This window comes from Chrysemys picta, chromosome 4 (assembly GCF_011386835.1).
Source record: "Chrysemys picta bellii isolate R12L10 chromosome 4, ASM1138683v2, whole genome shotgun sequence".
NCBI classification, from domain to species: Eukaryota; Metazoa; Chordata; order Testudines; family Emydidae; genus Chrysemys; species Chrysemys picta.
Genome location: NC_088794.1, coordinates 44,328,150 through 44,352,617, shown reverse-complemented (window position 1 = coordinate 44,352,617; position 24,468 = coordinate 44,328,150). Strand labels below are relative to the sequence as shown.

At 40.5% G+C, this 24,468-nt stretch overlaps 1 protein-coding gene across 4 annotated transcripts in view; it reads left to right on the top strand.

Moving 5' to 3' along the window:
* INSC (INSC spindle orientation adaptor protein) overlaps window positions 1–24,468 on the top strand; it is a 225,980-nt gene that overhangs the window by 77,956 nt on the left and 123,556 nt on the right. The window contains exons 1-2 of one of the 4 annotated variants that reach the window (XM_065592122.1): window positions 9,789–9,896; window positions 23,739–23,778. The exons of 2 other annotated variants lie outside the window; for them this stretch is intronic. In XM_065592122.1, coding sequence (XP_065448194.1) covers window positions 9,830–9,896; window positions 23,739–23,778 — 107 coding nt within the window. In that variant the 5' untranslated portion in view covers window positions 9,789–9,829. Of the gene's footprint in view, window positions 1–9,780; window positions 9,897–23,738; window positions 23,779–24,468 lie in introns of those variants that run through there. One more of the 4 variants, XM_042858838.2, reaches the window with a different exon arrangement.

The following is a 24,468-nucleotide window of genomic DNA, read 5'->3' as shown; positions in this document are numbered from 1 at the left end:
CTGAGGTGCCCTGCCTCCTAGTCCAGTGCCAGCATTACAAGACCATCCTTCCTCATAGCTATTACTCATGCTGGTTTTGTGTTCTCTGCATAAATGTAGGCCTTCACTTTCTAACACAATATTTCCAGCCTTCGAAGCATTAAACTTGCTTTTAAAAGAAACTGTTGTTAATGAAATTAGAAATATTTCAGGTGTTTGCCAGCTGCTACAGCCTCTACTGAAGACTAGTGCTTTCTGCACATGCCACGCATTGGAGCATTTTCTGCTTCTTAGGAGACTAATATGGTATAGATTAGAGGGCAATTTGACATCCTGAGTTTCTACACCTGCTGCCCAGGTGGAACTAATGGTATAATTTGGAGTATTAGTCATTGTAACAGTTGTTTGTTTGCTGTGCAGTCACTCTCCAAGCCAGCGCTTGATTTATTCTCTCTCTCTCTCTCTCTTTTTTTTTTTGGTTAAGGTATAGTGAGGTTTTTAAAGTTGGTTTAGACCCTCATAATGTCTCTTCCTAAAATCAGGAGGCAACACTTCGTTCCAAAAGCAGTACTGAAAAGTTTGAATGAATCACCCTATTCAAACACTTAGCAGTGATTATTTTTAAGTGGTTCCATATTCCCAGCAGACAGATTTTTCTTCAGACATGTATTTGTTCCAACCACTCCTCTTTGCTCACAGCATTATATTGGACAGGGGCCAGCTGAGGTACTGAGTCAAAAACTTTGTTTAATCCAAGTGTGCACTTTGTCAGATACTGATATCTCAGGCCATGCCATGTTTTTAAACCAGAATTTTCTGGTACTTTAATATGACTATATATATATATATATATATATATATATATATATAAACAACTGAAAATACTAATTTAAAGGTCATCTGAAAACAAAAATTTGCCCTATTTTGTAAGCCCAAGAGGGTTTTTCTATAAGTCTTTCTCTGCTTGTTCTTAACATTAAAAATTCAGGTCTTGGCTATCCTGGAAGATGCTTCCTGGATTATAGAGGAGATGGATTATGAAATCAAAAGTGCCAGGGAAAACGATTAATTGAAGGGGAAGCAAATTTTATAGACTGTTTAAAATTATTTGGGACAGATCTTCAGCTGGTGTAAATCAGCATAGCTCTATTTAGTGCCCATACATTAGTTTACCACCAATGAGGATCTGGCCCTTTGGGTTTTTGTTTACTCCTCTTTAACTACAACTTTTGAAAGAGAATTTTCTTTAATTTCAATACAGTCTTCAAATGAGAGCTGAGAACTTCTGATACACAATAGAGTCATCCAAGAAGTATTAATGGTCAAATTAAAAAAGGGTGGAGTTTCATGTCATCTCAGACAAATTTCCAGAATATCAGGTACTTAACTGGATTAGAAACTGCATAGGAAGCATCAGAAAAATAGGCTCTCACAGGAATTCTAGTTCCTATTCATTTCATCCAGGTTGAAAATAGTGATTTTTTTTTCATGTTTTGATCCTGCCTCTGCAGTATCTATTTAGGGTTGGGACACATGAAATGGCAATAAAAACAAACTCCGCTTTTTAAAAGTGAACTAAGTCTTTTTGGAAGTTTTGCAATGGATTTTGGGCAACAGTTTTTGTTCATATCTTATTTCTTCCAGACATTCCTAGTTCATTCAGCTAACTACTTTCTTAGGGGCCAGTCACACAACTTTTAATCAATGAGTAATCCACACTGACATAAGGAGTCCTGTTAATTTTTGTGTGACTATTCACAAAAATAGGGGTTTGCGGGATCAGGCTCATGGTGTGTATTTCATTCAGATATTCCTCATCTGTCCCTTCCCCTTCTTTTTCCTCACCACCAACTCCCTTCAGAGGTTGTAATTCTCCCATTTACTCCATCTCTGTATGTCATCGCACTGAGATACTATCACTCTGTTCCTTGTGCCCCTCCCCTTTATCTTTATCCTATCCGTGAAGCCCTGTTCCCTTCTTTCCAGCCCCTAACTCCCAAGAATGCCCCAAGGATTCAGAAAATATGTAAGTGAATGAACAGTTTTAGATATGTGCTGAATTCTATCAATATTCAGCAAAGCACTTATGTACATTTTAAATGCAAGTACATGCTTAAGTGCTTTGCCCATATGTGCATGTAAGTGCTTATAAACCTATTTCAGCCACCTACTATAAGTGCTTAATTCTTTTTGAATTTTCTATAGCACCTATGATTGTAATAAAGTGTTTTCAGTACCTAACATTTTCACCCATGTCTGAAACTTGGGCTCCCTATCTCAAAAGTACGTGTGTGTATTTGCTATCTGCATTTTACAGGCTAGTTATCATGTGTAGTTGTTGTCCAGCTAATGAGAAAGCAGAATCCCTGACCGTCAATACAACCTTCCCTTGGATAAAATCAGGAATGAGTATTTAATGATTTTTTAAAAATCATTTTGTATGAATATGTAAAAAAAATCGGAGAGACATACAGTGTATAAAGTAAAATAGATTAGAGTTGAAAGCAGCCTAATATTTAGTATTTTTAATATTGTATTTTATTTTAAAATGCTGCATAATCCCTATTCTCTTTTGATGTAGTTAAATTCTTGTTATACAGCTCTGTTTTGTTTGTTGTTGTGTGTTCTGTTGTGGTTGTGGTTTTAAATATCATTCAGGAATAAAATGTTTGCTGGAGAATTGAAAATGTTCTTGCAAAAGCCTATTTTGTAATAAATCCTAGAAATAGTGTTTAATAGGAAAGAAAGGATGCTATATTAGTTACACGACAGCTATGTTTTGGTGACAAGAATTCTGTTCAATTATAGAATGGCTTGAGTGACTAATGATACCTCGTTCAATGACCTTTTATCCTTGTTTCATTTCATGTTGATTTATCTTATAATGATAACAATTCCAACTAAGAATTTTATAGCCACAGAAAGGGAGCTTGATTTATAGTGAATAAAATTTTTCCCATCCCAAGGATTTAAAACTCACCTGCAACAAAAATATTAAATCCAGATCACGCTCTTTTTTTTCTTTTGCTTTTTTAAAAAGTTTTACATAATTACCCATATATGCACCCTTTTGGAATTGCAGTGTGTAGTACCACATGTTTTGTGAAGCCAGTGGAAAAGTTTAGCAAAGTAGAGACCATGTCAAGAGATCCTCCGTTGGCTGACATTCACAAGGAAACTGGACAAGGAGACCATTTTTCATTTTCATCCATGGGTCAAATGTCCCAGTCAGTAACTGCATTCAGCATTTTAAAGTTTAGGTCAGCATCTTGGCCTATGGGCAGTAAATAATTAAATTTCACTTGTACTGACTGCAGTTTTAGTTGTATCAAGTTGCCAGACAGGAGGATTTTTCCTAATCTTGTCTTTTATACTTATACCCCTGTAATTTTAAAGCAAGTTGTGTAACATAAGATGTCATGGAAGTGCTAAGAAGTAATATGAGATAAAGCTTAAGAAATGGTGTCATACCATAGAAATCACAAGAATGCCTGGCTTTGAATTTGATGATGGTTGAAATCATCAATGGCTAAAACTGAAGCTTTAGCAACTTGGTCTTTTCACTCATCAATTAATTCCATTCTTGTGGAAAGGTTCTCTTGTGTTAATTCAGTTCCTCTCATCAGGTTTTCATTCATCAATTTTTTTGATTATTTGAGATAAATTGATCTTAAAAAAAAAAAGTTAAACTAAACACTAACTTTCATTTCAGAGAACAGATATGAATTTACCCTGAAATCCTGTGGTCAGTGACAATAGCAGATTTCATAGACATGTTGCAGTAATCAGTTTAACATTGGTATGACCCATATCATTTTATTTTGTTGTCTTCAGAACATACCTTCAGAAATGTGGAACTCTAAATAATTTTTTTTTCTTTTTTGTCCTACATTTTTCTTTTGTCTTACAAACAGTGAGGCAATAGTAGCCTTGATTTGCTTGATAAACTCCATTCTAGCATGAACCTAGTATCCCTGAAATTTGTGACTCTCAAACTATATGGTCCTCATGGTTTAATAAGTGATTTAATATTTTAACTGGCAGGTCTCTATTCAATGTAAGTTCATTTTGTTTTTTTCATATAGATGTTTGTCCTGACACTTTTTTATCCCTTCTGTAAACATCCTGGGTGGTATTCCATATCTGTTGCACTGAAGTAGCAACATATTAGTCTTGTCTAAATAAACTTTCATGACAGGGGTCTCCTTGAGTCTCTTTTCTGGCCATCCTCATCCTCTGGCTTTGGCTCAAACTGTAACTTTTAGAGCACACAACTTCAAATTTTCCTCAGTAGCTTCATGACATTTCTGAAGTATCTGTGGTGATTTGCAGTTGTTTTCACCCTCATTTCCCTCATATTTGCTTTTCAGTAGCATCTTTCAGGAAGGCTCTTGAACAGGTATCCAGACATCAGCCACTCACATTGGTTTTCCTTGTCTGTGTGCTATTTTCAGAGCACAGTTTTGCAACCAGATCATTAACCTCTTTGTATAGGGTTATGCCATGTGTGGGATTTCTCATTATTGTTTGTGTCTAATATTGTAGATGACGCACTACCTGACACAGATGCTTTAGATTTTTTTTCAGTCTTTCAAATGCTTCTGTTGTAGTTAGAGCACTATAGATTTCATATCACAGCTATTCTGTGAGGCCTTTGGTAACACAAAGGCATATGGAAATAGTTTGGGGATACATTTAGTTAGTCACAGTAGATTTCTTTTTTTCCTATTTTTTTTTTTTTTACGAAGTTGTATTTGTCCTCTTAAATTCTTTGCTTGTAACTCAAATCTGGTTTGTCTTCCCTGCATAATTATTATTGTAAGTATTTAAACTTTTCTTACATCTGTGTAGCATCAGGAGTTAAATGTTTCTTTACCTCTGGTTTGTTCCCAGTGCCAGCGTATCCTTGACATATGTAAGGAGATCTCTCACATTGAATATGAAGGCATAGAAAGAAGAAACCCTGTTGGATATCACAGAATTATATTTAGAGACAATTATGTGTGCTTGATTTTGGTATATTAGTACCATGTGATTTCTCTGTCCTATACAGCTTCACTGCTCCAAACTCCTATTAAGTTTGGAATCCTGTAATAAATGCAGTGATATTCAATCTCAAAAGCACCACGTACGTGGCTCTTTCGGGCCATGAATGTGGCTCTTCTATAGTGTAGTGAGCACTGATTGCGGGAATGCTCCATTGGTCTTAATGTATTAAGTGTGGAGAGAGGATGTGCTGCTTCTTCAAAAAGCGACGAAGGGCTGGGGGTGGAGGAGGGGGAAGAACACAAACAATAGAGTAGCAAGAAGGCACAGACTATCTGTATTGTGAAGCTTGAGGTTGTCTTGTGGTAATTTTTGTTGTGATCTATTATCAATATTTGATGATGCAAAATCAGATTGTTGCACTTTGAATGTTTGTGTGCCTATAGAAATTTGCCAAGCTTAACACGCAATTCAACAACATTGGTTTTAAAATCATCCACGTTCTAGCGAACAGTGCAGGACTCTTGACACACAGACCTAGATTCTACTCCTTTCTCTCCACTGTATCTAACCTTGGGCAAATCACTTAACCACTGTGTTTGTTTTCCCCATATGTAATAGAGGGATAATAGTTACTTATTTCACACGATTGTTGTGAGATTTGCTTACTGTCTGTGGTGTGCTCTGAGATGCAAGTGCTATAGAAATGCAAACTATTCTACTGGCAAGAAACTGTGTGCTGTAGTTCCTTCTATCTTCCTTTAAATATAAAGAATCATATTTCATCTGTTGCCTTTATCAAGCTTAGTTACACTGTTCTTATCACATGCTTAATATAATTGAAATAATGCTTGACTGTCTGTCTGGAATGATCACAGAGCACCAGGATTTCACTCCTGATCAAGTCACTTGGAATGTTGCCATTGATTTCAATGGCTCCAGGATTTAGGGTGAACAGATAGCAAGTGTGAAAAATCAGGACGGGGGAGGGAGGGTAAATAGGTGTGTGTATATAAAACAAAGCCCCGAATATCAGGACTGTCCCTATCAAATTGGGATATCTGGTCACCCTGCTGGGATTTCACCCTGGTTTTTAGGACCATTGTCTTGTTTGAGCAGTTGACACTGTCCTGGAGATGGCTGCACATACTGAGTTAACCAGATGTGAGGAAAAATAGTGCCAGAGAGGACACAGTGGGGTAGGAAGTTTCTTCCTAAAGGACATTTTAAAGACGCATACTCCCTAGACAGACTGAGTAAACCAACACAGAGACTGAATTAAAGAAGGAATCCCAATGCCCAAAAGAGCCAGCTCACTTGCCTGAAGATCTTTTCAAGAGAAAAGGTAGCTTGCTATCTGCTTCCAGAGAGGCAATGTGGTCTAGTGAATAGATCATGGGATTGTAAGTCAGGAACTATTCTTGATCCTATTTTGTGGGCATGTAACTGACTTGCTATGTGGCTTATGGAAGCAACTTCACCTCCCTTTCTCTCTCTTTCCCCTTCTGTAGAATTGCAATAAAAATGCTTATGTACCTACCACAGAAGGCTTCTAGGAGTGTGAATGTTTATGTAATTGTTTGAACAAGTAAATAATGTGCATTATCTCATGTGCTGCATTACTTTGAAATGCTGTCATTGCTCATACAGCACCCTAAAACATTGTTGAAAGTGGTCAATCCAGTGAGTGGGAGCTTTTGATAAATGTGAAAAATGGGTGATGTGCATATCTCAGAATCTGAGTATCTATGGGCCAGATTTTATTATCTACCACTTTCTTCTGTGTTGCCACCTAACTAGCTAATTCACTAAACTTTTTTTTCATCATTCACTATAACTGAGAGACTGCTCGAATAGCTCTCCACCTTGTAATTTTTAAGACACACATTATTCCACTCTGATTCTGAAGATCTCTTTGATGGAGATATTTTTAATATTTGTCCTACTTGTCATCTCACCTATTTATTTATTACAAATACTTGTACTGTATTGTGTTAAATAGAATATTTGTTGCCTTTAATTCACATTTTTCCCTAGGGAATGGCTTCCTGACATAATTGCCCGATCTCCCTTAATTTGGATCATTTGCTGGCTGGGGATGGTGAGGAGGATCTTATAATCAGTTGTTGAGTTACCTGTAATGAGCAAGTTAAGAAAGAGATGAGCGAACAATGCCACAACCTTGTAAATGGGTTTCTTGCTTTTTCTCTTTTTCACAAACAGGCTAGTAGCCTTAAGAAATGTGTTGGTTTGACCCCATTTCTAGTCTCATTAAATTCCCTGGTGTCTGTTAGCTATTGGCTTTCCCAGCTCACATTACCCCTTAGGGAATTGTAGTGATGGACCAGATAACACATAGGAGCTTAATATTAACAGAAATGTGCTAGCTACCAGTATCATTTCATTGTATTTGTTACTTGCAATATTTAGGGTATGCTGTGATGAAGAATATGTATGTAGACTTGAATAAGACAGAGTATATATATATAGTTATAGAGGCCTGGTTTTAAACAAATGTTTGTGCTGTTGTATTGAAGTTCATTGTGCTTTAGCTATTAGTTTGCCATTTCTTTTCTTTCATAAATATTTGTGTGTGTGTGTGGTGGGCACAAAGGAAAAATTGTATATGCACCATTGCTGTTAATGGGAGTTTCTCCATTAACTTGAATGGGAGTCAGATCGGGAGCAAAATGAATGCTTGATAGATGGGAACAAAACATGTGAAAAAATCTAACACATGGCGAAACTTCTGTGGAATGGAATGGCAAACGTAAAGCAACGTGGGATTCAGTGGCTAGTTAGATTGTTGTAAGCCCACTTTTTGTAAAGCAAAAAAAATTCTCAACTTCATTGTCAATGAGAACCTCAACTGGGCACATGTAGGGCACAAATGTTTGATTCTGGATTTGTTGTATCCTGTATCAGATTAGTTTAAAAATAACACTCCACTTCACTTTGAAACACATGATTTAAGAAGTAAATGGTATTTGAAAAATGCAAAAAAATTACTTTGATACTCACTGGTGGGTTGGGAAAGACAAATGCATCCGGTGTATCCAGGTAGTCAAATAAATAAAGGAAACGTAATCAGAAGGCAAGCTGCACTTTTCCCCACAATTGTGAAGGGTAACTTTTTATTTGTAAATAGCTTTTATACAGTTAGAAACAAATCTTTGAACACTTGGATTGAATACTACACTTTGAAGGGTAAATGTTTTGGGACAGCTCGCCAGTTGTATCCGAGCTCTTCTTGATGCTGCTGGTGGGAGGGCAGAGGTGGCTTTAAGCCATTCTTAGGGTCTCCAATCCCTGGGCCTGCCAGTGAGGGGCCCTGGCAGGAGAGTCACTGGAGTACAGTATGCTCTGGCTATGTCCTATAGGCTTCTCAGTGCCAGGTCTATACCAGCTTGATATTCCCTCATACTAGGGGAAAACTCAGCTGTCTCTTAGGAAACCAAGTAAGGATGTTGCCCTCTCTAGGGTATTTGTTAGCCGTGTGACCAGAGCAGGTTCCGGGAGTCAGGAAATTACTTTCTTTTGAAAGTATGGCTCTTTTGTGACTTCATAGTTGGAAAATAAGTTCATACGTGCAACAAGCCTCTTCTCTGCTGAGTGCAAAATTGTTATTTCAACTTCTAGACATAGGAAATGCCTTCTAGTGTATCAGCTCAACTCCTTGCAAATGTACATTTCCCTTAGTACATTTTGTCCAGTCTAGTTTTAAATACCCTAACAGCTTCCATCACTTCCCTTTGGAGACTATTCCACATGTTAATTGATTTTACTGTCCGGAACTTCTTCCTGATATTCAGCCTATCTTTTCCTTTATTTCATTTCACTACTCTGAACTGTCCCTGATTAATGTCTATGCCCTTTAAATATTTTTAGACTTATCTTGACCTGGGTTGATCTTGATATATATAAATATATATATATTTGATGCATAGTATTTTAGCTTATTGTGTGTCAAACTCTGATGGGGGGGGTGAGGGGGGACTGACCCAAAAAAACCCCATGAAGAAAAATAAATAATTGTTCTCAGTGCTTCCTAATTTCAGTGATTCCAGCTATGAGGATCTCTTGAAGCACTGGGCCTGATCTCTGGTCCAGCTTCCTGAGTGAGGTGCTTCAGAGAATGTGTGGACCTTTAATACCTAGAGTTGAACAAATGATGGAAAGCAAAACATGAATAATTTTTTCAGTGAATTTTGTGATTTTTAAAAACAAAAAACTGAAATATTCACACACTTATTTTCATTGTTTGCTCAGCTCTAAAACCAACATTTTTCAAATTTGAGTGCATAAAATCTGATGCCTCAATCTTTTTATTATTGAGGCATTTAAATAAGTGACTTGATATTGAGAGGTGCTGAGCACTCATAACTCCCAGTATAGTCAATAAAAGTTGTGGTTGTTTCAACACCTTTAGTGATCACAATATTTTGTTTAGGTGCCCTTAGGCACCAATTTTGAAAATTTTGGCTGAAGTACTTAGATCTGGAGTTACAAAGAATATGCAACTTCCAGTCTCTGATCATGATCAACAATTTTATTATCAGGGCGTGGGGCATTTCCCTCTGAACTAAGGATGCTGAAATGAGAATCAAAGTGCTTCCTTAGACTACTTTTTTTTTTTTTTTTTTTTTTTTTAGTTTTAGAGATTTATTAAAAAAAAAAAGCAGCAGGTGCTAAAGGTGACTTCCTATCCTCATTTAAAAAAATCCCAATTTCTCCACTCATCAGAACTCTGCCAGTGACCCTGAAAACTTGAGCACTGGGCGTGTTTGTTATGCTCTGACAGCTAAGCAGGCAATGATTAAACCAGAATGTACTCAGGGCTTTGGCGGGGAAAGGGTCTAACATCATGTCACTCTTGGCTAAGACGCTAGAAATGAACTGGAAACAAATCTTTTCAATCTGTCACTGTCAAGGTAAGTGCATGAATCAGTCCCCAACCACTTCCCTCTCCGGTGAGAGAGTCAGAGTCAGATTGTGCAGCCTTCTGGGGTTTATTATCAGATAGGAGGCTGGTCTCATTAATTTTTCATAAGGTATATTTTGTAGTTTATCTTGTCACGTGAAAAGAGTCTGCCTGAGTTCTTTCAAGTGGATTGCTACATGACCCTACTATAACCTATGGTGGCAATGTGAAAGTCACATTTCTTTTTTATTGCTTTGGTCAAAGCATGTATTCATCTTAACATTGTATTAGTAGCATTTATTTTAAGCTGTGGTCTCAATTTCCAAACACCAGCACTTAAGCAGGATCTTCAGCTATGGCATTTGAGCATTTAAATTGACATTTAGGTATGTAAACGGGCTTTTACCGATTTTGGGGTTCTAGGATAAGTGTGTATTTGGGCTTCCATTTAAAATTGTGTTTTCATCCTTACTTTGATGGATTCATTCTTTTCCATATTCTCATTTCTTTTCTTTTGGGTTTTTGATCCCACCCCTCTGCCAGGGAAAATTTCTGTCTGTGTCTCTCTCTCCTTTTGCAGCTTCTTACAAATGATAGTTTTGCTACAGACTTAGACTGATGGATTCAATTGCTGAGAAATGGCTTATAAGGACAAGCTGAACAGCGTAACAAAAACATATATGGTTACGGGTTGTGTATATATTTTTCACACACACACACACACGTGTGTGTGTGTGTATGTAATATATATATATTACACCTCTACCCCGATATAACGCGACCCGATATAACACGAATTCGGATATAATGCGGTAAAGCAGTGCTCTGGGGAGGCGGGGTTGTGCACTCCGGTGGATCAAAGCAAGTTCGATATAATGCAGTTTCACCTATAACGCGGTAAGATTTTTTGGCTCCCGAGGACAGCGACAGCGTTATATCGAGGTAGAGGTGTATTAAAAAATACACATATCACGGTTAATTTTTCCTTGAGATTACTAGGTAATGTTATCTTAGCATTTGCAGTGTGTTCTGTAATTAGTAAGACTGGCCAAAAAACTTCAAATGAAATATTTTCCCCCTGAAAATGGGGTTTTATTGAGATTTTTCTACTCAAATTGTTTTATAGTGCAATTTTCTATTGGGAGTGGGGGGTGGGAAACAAACAAAATGGTTTTTTTTTGTTTTGGGTCAACATTAAACTGTGTCCACCTGAGCTGTAGTTCTGGGTCTCATGCCCTCATTCTCCACAATGGTCATTGTTCCCCAGCTTGACTACATCTCCTATGATGCAATCTGGTCTTTCTCTGTGGCTGAGCTGAGCAATCATGTAACTCCTAGAATGCGATGTGGTGGCACTGGCATTTTTTGACCAATTCTACTCATGACATTCTCAGACATATGGTCTCTCAGGCACACCCAATGTCTGCCACATCCTGCCCCTCTTTTTTTTTTTTTTTTTTAACCTATAGTTCTGAGTGTAAGGGGCAGTTCCACAAAGAGCTTTGGGACTTATTGCCATTCATTGTGGGAATAATGTCTAGTGTTTAACTTATTTGTATCTACACACAGCTACCAATCACACTTGGATTAGAGCACAACAGCATTGTGCTCCCAGAATTGTCTTTATAATTTGTTTACATGCAGGAGAAATCTAAGCTAGTTAGGTTTTAGATCTCCTAAAGCTTTAGCAATGAAATCAGTCTGTTATTATTAGAGGTCTCTGTATCTCCTGGGAGCTTGTTAGGACAAGCTTTCAGACTTCAAGCAGATAAATATGTCATGGTTTAGCTAATTGACTGTGGTTACACAAGAGAAGAAATGTTAGGTTTAGGACATCAAGTGCAGCCTTTTCTGTCAGAATGTCAAAGATGATGTATCCTCTAATAATATGAGCAATGTAAACTGACAACATCTGCAATGCTCCTTGTTCTTTATACCATTCTCTGTAAGTACGAAGACAGGGCAGACAAGTGTAGCTTCTATGCAGCAAGGTAATATTTCCAGAACTGAACAATGTACGACTAAGACTAAGTCCTTACTTGGACAAGCATGAATAAAACGAAAAGAAATAGTTATGTGAGAATTATTTCCAGGAAAAAAATTGCAAAAACGTGATGGGAACCTTAGTGCGCCTCCCCCCCTCCCACCCCCGAAAATCTGTGCTCATACTCTTATGGGAAAGGGTTCTGAACTATTTGCTTCCTCATTGGCCTAGTGTTCTCTTCAGTTACTTTCTGTGACAGGATGCATGAAGTCTTATTCTTCTTTTGCATATAGAAATATACCCTGGGTTTACTGATCTAAGAGTCATGCCTTCTTGTTTTGGGAGCACTGCTTTAGTATTCATTTAATACAATATATATTGTGTGTGTAAAATATAATTATAATCATTTAAAAAAAATTAGAAAAAAATGAACGTAATACAAAGCTAACACTTGGATTATGCCATGCTGCTAGGGATTTATATACAGCATGCTATATGTTACATAGAGTGCCTGAAAAGATGACCCATGATAGGATGCATATAAGTGTGACGAGAGGTAGAACCAGCTCTTGTTTGATGCAGGATCTGAGTGTGTGTGTATATGAGTGTACTGGGATAGGAGGGGACAAAATTGGCTTCCTCTGAATAGAGGAACAGTGCATCTCCCTAACCCTCTCTTCAGCAGCAGTAGGACTGGTAACATTGCTGCTTAATGATGCATGCTACCTTTACTTTATTTTGGGGCATAACCTGAATAATGCAGTCTGGGGCATATCAAGCCTTTTAAAAATCTTTGGGCATGGCTACACTTGCAGATGGAGAGCGCTGTGAGTTAAACCTGCCTTCGTAGAGCGCAGTAGGGAAAGCGCTGCAGTCTGTCCACACTGACAACTTCAAGCGCACTGGCGTAGCCGCATTTGCGGCACTTGCAGCGGCATTGGGAACGGTGCATTATGGATAGCTATCCCAGCATGCAAGTGACTGCAATGTGCTTTTCAAATGGGGGGGTGGGTGGGATGGAGTGTGACAATGAGGGTGTTGTGTGTATGTGGGGGGAGAGTGGGTTTTTGGGATGCTGAGTTTGTCAGCATGCTGCTTTGTAAATTCAGACCCCCCCTCCCCACCACCTCTCTCTCACTCACTCAAAGCAAACAGTAAATGTTTGCTTTTTCTCGGAGCTGATAAGCAGCCAGCTTCTCCGAAACGGAGCTTTGAAAGGGCATTTCCGCATTCCTGCAGCCGATTTCACAACAATGACAAGAGTGGCCACTTGACTTAAGGGGATTATGGGACGTTTCTGGAGGCTGATCACAGCGCAGTAACGCAACACCTCGTTCACACTGGCACCCCGGCGCTCCAGCGGGGGCACAGCAAAGGTTATTCCACTCATCGAGCAGCGCTGTAGCTGCAGAGTCGGAGCGCTCTATATGCCTTGCCAGTGTGGACGGGGAGTGAGCTAGGGCACCCGGGGCTGTTTTATTGTGCTGTAACTCACAAGTATAGCCAAGGCCTTAGTGTTCAGATGAGACTTGCCTAAGGTTTGACGGGGCGGGAGAGAAAGGAAAACTAAACCAAAATTCCATTTTGTGTAGCTTTGTCGGACAGTGGGCAAAGTACAGGTAGAAGAAATAAAATGAGGTTTTTACAGATTCATAAAAGCACAGCACACTACGCTAATTTATTGACCAACTCCTATACAAAGTAGCAAGTGAAACTTAAAGAGCAATAAAAATCCAGTGAGATTTTCACTGTTGTACCTGCTGCTTTTGTCATATTTGTGAAATTGCCCCCTCTGTATCCTGCCTTACAAATGGACATTTAAGTTTCTGCACTGTTGGCTATTGGAAATTGACTGAATTCATATCCGATCACGTTAGGACTGAAAAACGCTGTTTTAAAAAACAAAAAAACAAGCATTAACCTACAGGTGACAATAGAACAATACTAAAATGCTAGTGAAATCAGTGCTATCATATAAGTAGAAGAAGAAATTACTTTATTTCAGTTATTATTATTCACTTCTAGAATACTGTTGTAGGAACTGGAATATCCTTGTCAAAATACAGTTTACACAACCAGTTCTCTTCTCTTAACTTTAGAGCAAGGACAATCATCTTGTTTCTTTTTAGAATGGTTCTTCTTTACAAATGGGTCACCCATATGTTGGGTTTATTTTAAATGCAACTTCTCTTTTGATTGGGTTGGAAAGTTCCAGGCCATCTCGGTTCTAAGCTAGATGGGTCTAATGCTCCCAGTTGCAAATGTTCCCAAATTTAGAAAGATTAGGAGTCTGGAGGGTTTTGTTTGATCCATGTATAGAAATAGGTCAGCAGAAAACTTTGGCTCTGGATTGCACAGGTGGGCAGAACTTGGCTTGTGGGATCTGGTGGTGATGTGTGAGCTTGGCTTTGAGACCCCAGATTGACTTTGCAGGATTGGCAGCTGAAGAAAAAACACACACAGCATTTTACTTGTGAACTGAAAAAACGTTGATCTGGAATCACTGAGAGACTGTAAGCATGCACTTTATGAAGTTTTCTTTGTATGAAGTCACTTAGCACTGTACAACCACACTTTAATTGTCAATTCACATACTAAAGCAGAAAGGGGACTTTAAATCAGAGGTACGCAAACTTGAAAACTGGGTCCACTCGGTGTCTTCATACAGTCAAACCAAATATTATTTTATTTACTGTTTGCATTAGGGTAGATCCAAGAGATCCCAACCAAGATGAAAGCTAGGCACACTGCAAACATATAATAAGATGTTTCCTGCCTTGGAGCTTACATCCAATAGAGAAGACAGGCAAAGGGTCGGAGAAAGGAAGTATTACTATCTCCATTTAATAAACCATTAAATTTCTTTCACTTGTCAATTATATTTACTTAAGATATATTTCAGGAAGCTGCTGCTTTTATTTACACTATTTAGCTACTGGAATCTTTTTATTTTAAAGCTGCCAATATAATAAATTTCAAGTTATAAAACATTCCCTTGCTTCCAGCTGTTGTTCATTTTCACATGTAGCAACACAAAATCCCAGAGCCACTTATTCTGTAATTGTTTTTAATGCAAAATACAGTTCTCATAGAAAATACCTGTTTGTTTGGTGTCAGAGGCTAATTCATTGAACCTGATGATATATTGTTGCAATACAATGGTGTTCACTACAACTTCGCTCCTCTTTGCTGCTTTCCAGATCCTTTTCATGGGCAGTAATATAGAATTTATTATAACTGCATATATAATTAACAAGGGATAATTGTCTTAATTCGTATACTGCTTCCAGAATATTTTTTCTGAAAAACATCATTGTTCCCTTTTTAATGTGCTACAGAATGTTGAGCCCGCATACCCTTATGAATCATGGATAACTCATTTGTATCAGAGATTCACTGAGAGTGACCCAAACCCTGCTCTTGTTAAATGAAGAGGAATAAATAGATATGTCGCTTCATCCTACTCACAAAGAGGAAAAAATATCTTTGTTGCCTCCGTTCTTGCTATCGTTTGTAACATTTCCCTGGCTCCCCAAAGACCACCTGGTTCTGTCCTTATTACATCAGTACATTAGTCCCTTCTGAACATAGGGATTGGCACCCACACTGCAGGGCTCTTGTCATCAAGATTTGTTCTTTTCCCCTACTCTAGTGCTGCTGCGAATAGCAAAGAGGTGAAAAGTCTTCACTAATGAAATGCTTCAGAGGAATGAGCAGTTTGAGGGGCCCTCTACCACTTACTTTTTGCTTTTACCAGGTAAATACCAGCCTGCGGTTGCTTTCCTGATCTCAGTGGATTCTAATTCTGAGCCCCGTTGAAGAACAAACTTTGCCAAACCCACCTATTTTCTGTCTTTGACAGGGTTACTGGCCTAATGGATAAGAGGGAAAGCAATAAACATGATATCTTGGTTTTTAATAAGGCCTTTGCCACATTGCCATATGACAAACTAGGGAAATGTGGTCTAGTTTGTTATAAGGTGAGTGCACAACTGCTTGAAAAAACATTCTCCAAGAGTAGTTGTCATTGGTTTGCTGCCAGACTGGGAGAGTATATCCAGGGGCGGCTCTAGGCACCAGCTAAGCAAGCACGTGCTTGGGGCAGCCCATTTGCAGGGGCGGCGGGGATCCAGCATGGGAGCTGAGAACCAGCAGGGGGCCCTGGGAGCTGTAGTTCCTTGGTTAGCTCCCTGCCTATAGAGCCAGCCCTGGAGCAGGGAAAGAACTATATTTCTCAGCATTCCCTTGGCCACTACCAACAGGAAAGAGGGGGAGGGGTGAGGAAGCTGAGACCTCATGCTGCAGCCTGCTGTGAATAGAGAGCTGCACTGGGAAGGGCAGGGATACCATATTTTAACATTCAAAAAATAGGACACTCCACGGGGAGGGTGGGTAGCCCCACCCTGCCACCATTCACTCCCTTCGACTGCCCCCCACAGAAACCCCAACCCATCCAACCCCCCTGCTCCCTGTCCCCTGATCACCCCCTCCCGGGACCCCTGCCCCAACTGCTCCCCAGGACCCCACCCCCTATCTAAGCCTCCCTTCTCCTTGTCCCCTGATTGCCCCCTCCTGAGACCCCCCCAACTTCCCCCCAGGACCCCATCCCCTATCTGTCCCCTGACAAACCCCTGGGACTCCCATGCCTATCCAATCACTGCCTGTCCCCTGACTGCCCCCCCTGAACCTCCGCCCCATCCAACCCCCCCTGCTCCCTGTCCCTTGACTGCCCCCCCGGAACCTCCCTACCCCTTCTCCAACCACCCAGCCCCCTTACCGTGCCACTCAGATCAGCGTGTCTGGCTTCGCGCAGCGCCAGACACGCTGCTGCATACATGCTGCCATGTTCCCCTGCGGAGCCACAGCCCTCCCCCCCCCAGCATCTGCCTTCCAGATTTGAACACTTCAAAATTTAGGAGCGCTCAAGCTCAGTTTGGGCAGCTGTTACTTCATTTCTCCCAAATCAAATATACTGATCCACTGTAACTTGCTGTAGAAAAGGTAGGATAAAATTGAGCAAGAAATGCTTCCCAGGGTTATTAGGACTGAAATTGCTATTTTCAACAGCCATTGCCTTTTTGTTTGTCTGTTTGTTTAAAAGGAAGACAGTGATATTGCATTGGGCAAATTCCCCATAGAAAGAAAGAGCGGAACAAAAGAATAATAAAGGCACCTCAACTTTTCCTCATTTATGGAGGACAGTCTTATAATATGCATCCAGATATCCTCCAATCACACAAGCTGAAAATTGTTCCACTTTACTGCAGTTCTGTAACCATACGGGAACCAATCCTGTCTGTGTTCTGTGCACATCTAAAATTCCTGCTGAATGACCTGCCCTGGGAGCAAGTTACCAGTGACCCAGGGCTGCGCGGAAGGAGGGTGCAGGTGGTGGGGGGGGAGAGCCCAGGGCTGGGGCAACAGGGGGGTGCGGGTGGTGGCGGAGAGCACAGGGCTGGGGTAGCAGAAGGTGTGTGGGGGGGTAGGGGGAGCCCAGAGCTGGGGCGGCAGGGTGTGTGTGTGGGGGAGAGCCCAGGGCTGGGGCAGCAGGGGGGTGCGGGTGGTGGGGAAGAGCCCAGGGTTTGGGTGGCAGGGGGGTGCAGCTAGGAGCCCAGGGCTGGGACGGGGGGTAGCCAAAATTTTTTTTGCTTGGGGCGGCAAAAAACCTAGAGCCGGCCCTGAGTCTAATGGGGACCCACCAGGGTCAGTCTGGGTCCATTACTAGTCAATATTTTCATTAATGACTTGGATAATGAAATGGAGAATATGCTTTTAAAATTTGCGGGCAACAGCAAGCTGAAAGGGGTTGCAAGCAATTAGGAGGACAGGATTAGAATTCAAAAGGATCTGGAGAATTGGTCTGAATTTAACAAGATGAAATTCAGTAAAGAAAAAAGGGGCAAAGTACTTCAGTTATGAAGGAAAAATCAAATGCACAACTACCAAATGTGGAATAAATGGCTAGGTGGTGGTAGTGCTGAAAAGTATCTGGGGATTATAGCAGATCCCAAATTGAATGTGAGTCAACAGTGTGGTGCAGTTGTGAAAAAAGAAAATATTCTGGGGTGCATTAACAGGAGTGCTGTATGTAAGACACAGATGGTAATTGTCCCACTGTCAGGGCCGGCTCTAACTTTTTTGCTGCCCCAGGCAAAAAAGAAGAGCGCTGCCCCGCCGTACCCCTCACCCCCGCGAGTGCTGCTGAAATCCCCGCCCCCTCCAAGCGCTGTGCTGCCCAAAGCCCCCCCTCCAAGTGCTGTGCCGCCCGAAGCCCCCGCTCCCCCCTCCGAGCACTGCACCGCGCCAGCCCCTGCCTCCCCAAGACCCTGCCCCCCCAAGCACCACGCCGCCTGAAGCCCCGCCCCCTCCAAGCACCACATTGCCCGAAGCCCTGCCCCTGAGCACCGCCTGAAGCCCCCGCCCCCCTCTGAGCGCCGCGCTGCTGAATAAAAATAAAATAAAAATAAACAATCGAGCACCGCCCTGCCCCAAGGTGCTGCCCCAAGCACTTGCTTGGTTGGCTGGTGCCTGGAGCCGGCCCTGCCCACTGTACTTCAATAAGGCCTTGATTCAGGAAAGAACTTAGCCATGTGCTTTGCTGAGTTAGCACTTATATGCTTATTATAGTAGTGCTGCTGCTCAGCTGAAGTTAAGTTCTCAGCTCACCAAGGGTCACTACAGCAACACTTGGACTTTCGGGGTGCTAGTTGTCTCTAGTTTATCTTGTCCATTTAAATGCTAACACTCTTCTAGCAGCTTTTAAAAATACAGAGAATATAGCTACCCTCTTCTTTTTTTTAAGAATATCAGGGTTGGAAGGGACCTCAGGAGGTTATCTAGTCCAACCCTCTGCTCAAAGCAGGACCAATCCCCAGACAGATTTTTGTCCCAGATCCCTAAATGGCCCCCCTCAAGGATTGAACTCTCAACCTTGGGTTTAGCTGGCTAATGCTCAAGCTACTGAGCTATCCCTCCCCCCCCCCGGCAAAAAATTGCTTTCCTTCAATTATTTATTGGATACATTTGGTCAGGGATGTTGACCAGCAGATGGGGATGAAGCTCCAAACCCATTCTGGTCTGGTCTGTAAACTCTACCGGATCTCTAACTTTCTGTAAACAGGGCCAGTCCTTCATTCCTTAAGGTAATTCAGTCTTTACTTAAGTAACATAAGGTTGAGGACACAAAATGAATAAAAACCGAGAAGTGAGCTAATGCTGACACTCATAACTCATGTCATTATGCTTTTAAAAGGAGGCACGAATTACATTATTGCTGTTATAATGCTACAAATGAAGGTGGATAAAAAGAAAAGTCAGGAGAGGGGGCGTGTTGTAGCAAGATGTTTTTTCAACTAGGCACAGGCTCCTAGGAGCTTTTGTAAGTTTCTAAGTGGGTCCTTGTTGGTGATATGACTCATGGGTAGCCCCACAGTCTGAACCTCTAAATGTTGTACATCATTGTCCCCCTTTCTCCCCCCCACACAATTCCTCTCCCCTTTCTGCACACAAAGGGGTTTTCTCTTTGCCTTAAGGCATGTTGTCTTTGTGGGGTTGCCAAGTTTCTTGGCTCCTGCTGTTGCTATTGGCTGATCACCAATACGGGTGGTCAGGAGACATGGTCCTCTCCACTGTTGCTAGCTGCTCTATGAGGAGAGCAACTGGATGTTCTTCTCTTCCTGTTGCTGGTCTTGCAAATCTCTCCTGTATAATGTTTGGGGTAGGAGCAGCCACTGGCTGGTAGGACTTAATAGCCTATGCTGAGCTCTGATTTTTTGCCTGTCCCTCTGTGCATGTAATAAACCTCTATCTGTGACCACATCTGTTAATTTTCAACCATAAGACCTACCTTTAAAATCACACTCGCAGAAATAGACTAAGTGAATAGGCCTTGCAATGTGCCCTGAATATCATCAAACTCTGATGCTGATGGACCTAGTGGGGAACAGATTCTAGGGTCAACAGCCTTCCACTTTGCCTGCCCTGGCCCTAGCACCCAAAACCAAATCTGGGACTGGACAGCTCCAGTATCTCAGCTGATATCAATTGATGACTGGAGGATGAAGAGAGGGGCCATCTTTCATTTACACCAGTAGCCCTATGTAGAACCCATTGTAATTATCTGGTCTCAAGATCGCAAAGATATAAAAAAACAAAGTCTGTGTTCTGAGGCTTCTTTTGTACATGAGCTCCAGACTGCCTGACCATGCTTAGGAAACCCCCGAAGTATACAGTATAAAAAGACTCTGGGCTGTATGTATTTTGAAGTCCCAGGCTGTCACTTGCTTAGAACAGCAGTGGGTCTCAGCATAAAAGCACCCAGGTGCTGCTACTAGGGCTAAGCAAGAATAGTATCCTATTCTAGGACTCCCCCCTCAAATGGAGGGGAAATGGACAACCTGGTCCTTCCCTTCAAAGAGCAATCTACATCAGGAATGAAGGACAGCAGATTGCACCATGCAAAATAAACATATAAGCAACATTTTGCACAGAAGAATGAATATCCTTCCTGAATCTTGGCCAAGAAGTTGTCTGTGTCTATACTTTCATTTTATGTATTGTTTTAAAACGAGAGAACTCAATTTGGCATTGTATACATGCCTTCAGAATGACAGGATGGTGAACTTGATTTATGAGCCAAGTGAAAATTCATCTGGTGATCTCATCCCAGTTTGTTTGTGCATGTTGCAAAACTGTCATGTGGTTCAGTGGCCAAGTTGGAAATCTCAGCCCAAAGAAGACCCCAGTCTAGCAAGGGTGCTGTAGGTTAGGATTGAGATACATAGCTCTACAAATCTATAGGGAAACTTCTACATTGGTCACAATATATTAATCAAGTAGATTTATTTCTGACTTTCATGAGCAATCCATGCACTTACAAACTTAAAAGGATAAAATAAAAGTGAGAAAATGGCAGTATTTTTTGTTCAGAAAGTAAGTCTTAGCTAGTTTATAAATGAGTACTATCCAAGCATCAGAATACAATCTTAACCACTCACTATAAGCACCAGTTTATCACTTGCTGATGATACAAAGTAGGGAGCTTCATCACCTATTATAGAGGAAGAACTAGATGACCTTGATGAGTGGAGTAATGGGTTAAAATATAATAGTACAAAGTGTGAAGTCATGCACTTAGGATCTAATAAGACTTTCTTCTACAAGCTAGGCACTCATCAATTGCAAGTGAAAGAGAAGGAGAGACCTGGGTGTGTTAGTTGATCACAGGATGACTATGAGCCACCAGTGTGATGTGGCTGCAGAATAGATAAATGTGATCCTAGGATGTATCTGGCGAGGAATTTCCAGTGGAGAGAGAAGCATTAAGGCCATTGTACAAGGCAACGGTAAGATCTAATTTAGAAAAGTGTATGCAATTCTGGTCACCCATGTTCCAAAAAGATGAATTCAGACTAGAACATGTGTAGAGAAGGGCTACTAGGACAATCAGGGGAAGGAAAAATGAGAAGGGACTAATAGAGCTTGGCTTGTTTAGCCTTGCAAAATGAAGGTCAAGAAGGATATGATTGCACTCTATAAATACCTCAGTGGGTTAAGGGAGGGTGAAGAGCTGTTTAAGCTGAAGGACAGTGTTGGCACAAAAACAGAGTATCAACTGGCCATGAAGAACTTTAGGCTAAAAATTAGAAGAAGGTTTTTAACTATCAGAGGAGTAAGGTTCTGGTACAGCCTCCCAGTAGCAATTGTGGGGGCAAACAACTTAAACATTTTTAAGAAAGGGCTTGACAAATTCATGAGTGAGATTGTGTGATGGGGTTGCTTGTGGTGGTGGTGGTGGGCAGGACTCTGCAGCCCTGGGTGTCCTTTCTGATTCACATCTTGTTCGTAACATCTCATGCTTCTGGACTTAAGCCAATCATCTGCAGTGTTCAGAAAAGGATTCCTCTCCCTCCCACCTCCAAATATATTCTGAAGAGATTTTGTTTCCTTCCTCTGAAGTATCACAGCTGGAGGTGGAACGCTGGTTGCACTGAGCTGGGCTGTTAGGTGGTGCTGAGAATTCTCTTTCTCAGGTGCTTGTCTGCGTATAACTGATCACCATATCAGTTGGGAGGGAATTTTCTCTCAGGTCAGATTGGTATAGGGATCTTAGTTTTTTTGCCTATCCCCTACATCATGGGGCATGGGTCATTTGCTGGGGTCATCTAGGTATTTCTCACTTAATCAATTCCCTGCCATCGCAGGGGGCTCAAGCATTGGCTTAGCTCTCTCTCTCCATTTTTCTGTGGCACACAATAGGTTTAGTATCCTGAGGGATGTAATACTCTGGTCTAATTACAGTTAGGTTTAGTGTGCAAATGGCTGGCTGGTGTGGACAGATGGTATGATCTGGTGGTCACTTCTGACCTTATGTTTCGACTTATTCTTTAGAGAAACATACAATTATAAATTGTAAATTTTTCATATTACTGAAAATAACAATATTAACACGGTTGTCATTTGTACAGCTTTGCTTGCAAGCATGTCAGATGCTGTAGACTAACTCAACTTGTCGATGGCAGGGGATATTTCAGCATAGGGCAATTAACAGGAAAATATGTCCCCTTCCTACTGCTTGCCTTTTCTTTCTGAAAACTAGATGGTGTACGTTCTTATCTAGCCATTTCACCATTCGTGTACTCTAATGTACGAGGCCATGAGTTATAGCAAACAAAAATAGGCTACCCTCTGGTGGCTGAACTAGGTGTATTTTCTTACAGCTTGTAGATCCTTCAAATTCCTATACAGATGCCTAATTTTACTCACATGAGTAAAGTTAATCATATGCACAAGTCTTTCCAAGATTAGAACCTAAACGTGGCTCTGTTGTGGTCTACCCATCAAAGTGAATGAATTGAAAATTCATTCTTACAGTGTCTCTTCCTTATGTTCTCCAGTGAGCCAGTGATTCTCTGATGTAAACTTTTCTGGAGGGAATAATTTACAATGAAGAAGTCACAGAAAATATAAAAACATAAGCGCTTTAAGGAGAATGTTAATAAGTGGTAATAACAACTGGAAGAATCATCCTGAAACTCATATATTTTGCAGCAATTAATATTGAAATAATGTAACCAAAATGTTAACTTGCCTAGTGCCTTTTGGATATATGTAATAATGCTGTATTTAATTTGACACTCACATGTATATGAATGGTGTCTAATGGTTGAATAGTTTTATTTTCCTTATAAGCAAAAGAGTCATAGAAAATGTCTCACTAGATTTCACAATCAGCTTCTTAATTTGGTCTCTTTAGATTTGATTAATAACACTATAAATACTGCATACATCAATCTCCACACATCTCAGACCCAATCTATTAGGAAGCTTTATAATAGCTGTTATACAGCTACAGCTTTTATAATTTTTTTTCTGTAATCTTTAAGAAAACCTTGGTAACAAAAAATAAAATTGGTTTGTCTTGACATACCCTGTGGTAGTGATCACACCTTTGCTATTTCCCACACTCTTAATAGTGATTTAAGCCTACTGCCACATTAAACAATGGTGTTAAAGGGTAAATGGTATTGTCATTGACTAACTTAAATAATGTTGTATTTACCATCTACCACAAGGGACTCCTCTGATTTCAAAGCATCATAACCTTTCAATAAGTGCTGTTGTTTTGGGAAAAGGTTAGCTGATTCTTATCTTTATTGCCTTTTAATCATTTCTCTGAATAGAGGCCAGCAGACTTAATAGATATAAGGAGCAAGCAGCCACTGAGTCAAATAAAAATATATACATACATAGGTATGTAAAGGATGGACAGCAGTGTCTCATTTAAAATAAAAATAATTCATAGATGCTAATAATATAATCAGCCTTCAAGACCAGAAAGTATCTCAATTTACCTTTTTTTTTCTACAGAAACCTCTCAGACCCATTTAGAGTTTCATAATGCTGTGCGGTGAGTTGACAAACATGTTGAAGTTACAGCTGGGTGGATATCGAAATGTTTTTTTAACAAACTTTCATTTGATTTAAAAAAACAAAAACCCATCCCTGTGAATTTGCTTTGGTGGTATTTCAAGCCCTTTTTTCTGCTTTTCATGAACATTCACACAAGGGGAATTTTTGTTAGCAAGGATAATCCCCAAAAGAGAAGGTGTCATAAATGGTTGTACGGATGCATTTGCACAAATGTTCATAATGAAAATTTCTATGGCCATTTCAGCCTTGTCTTTGCTAGGAAAAAGGTATATTCTGAACTCCAGGTTCGCTAACTTGAGTTAACCGATATGAGGTAAAATCCTAGTGAAGCTGAAAAAGTTTATAGTTTTCACATGAGCTGCCAGGTTGAGTTAAAGATTAGGAGAGAGAAGGTGGGTGAAGTAATAATTTCTATTGGACCAACTTTTGTTGCTGAGAGAGAGACTAGCTTTCAAGCTTACCCAGAGCTCTTGTGTGGACAAATCCCTCCACTGGATCCCAGTCTGCTTCTGTTGACTGGTACCAAGGCCTTAATTTTCAGGGCATCAGCAGGTCAGAATCTAGTTCTATCCATCGATGACTGTATCTCCAGCCATGACTCCCCGAGATGGCTACACTTTCTCGGAGAAATGTTGCTAATGAAGCCTAGAAGAAGCAAGAGAGCTTA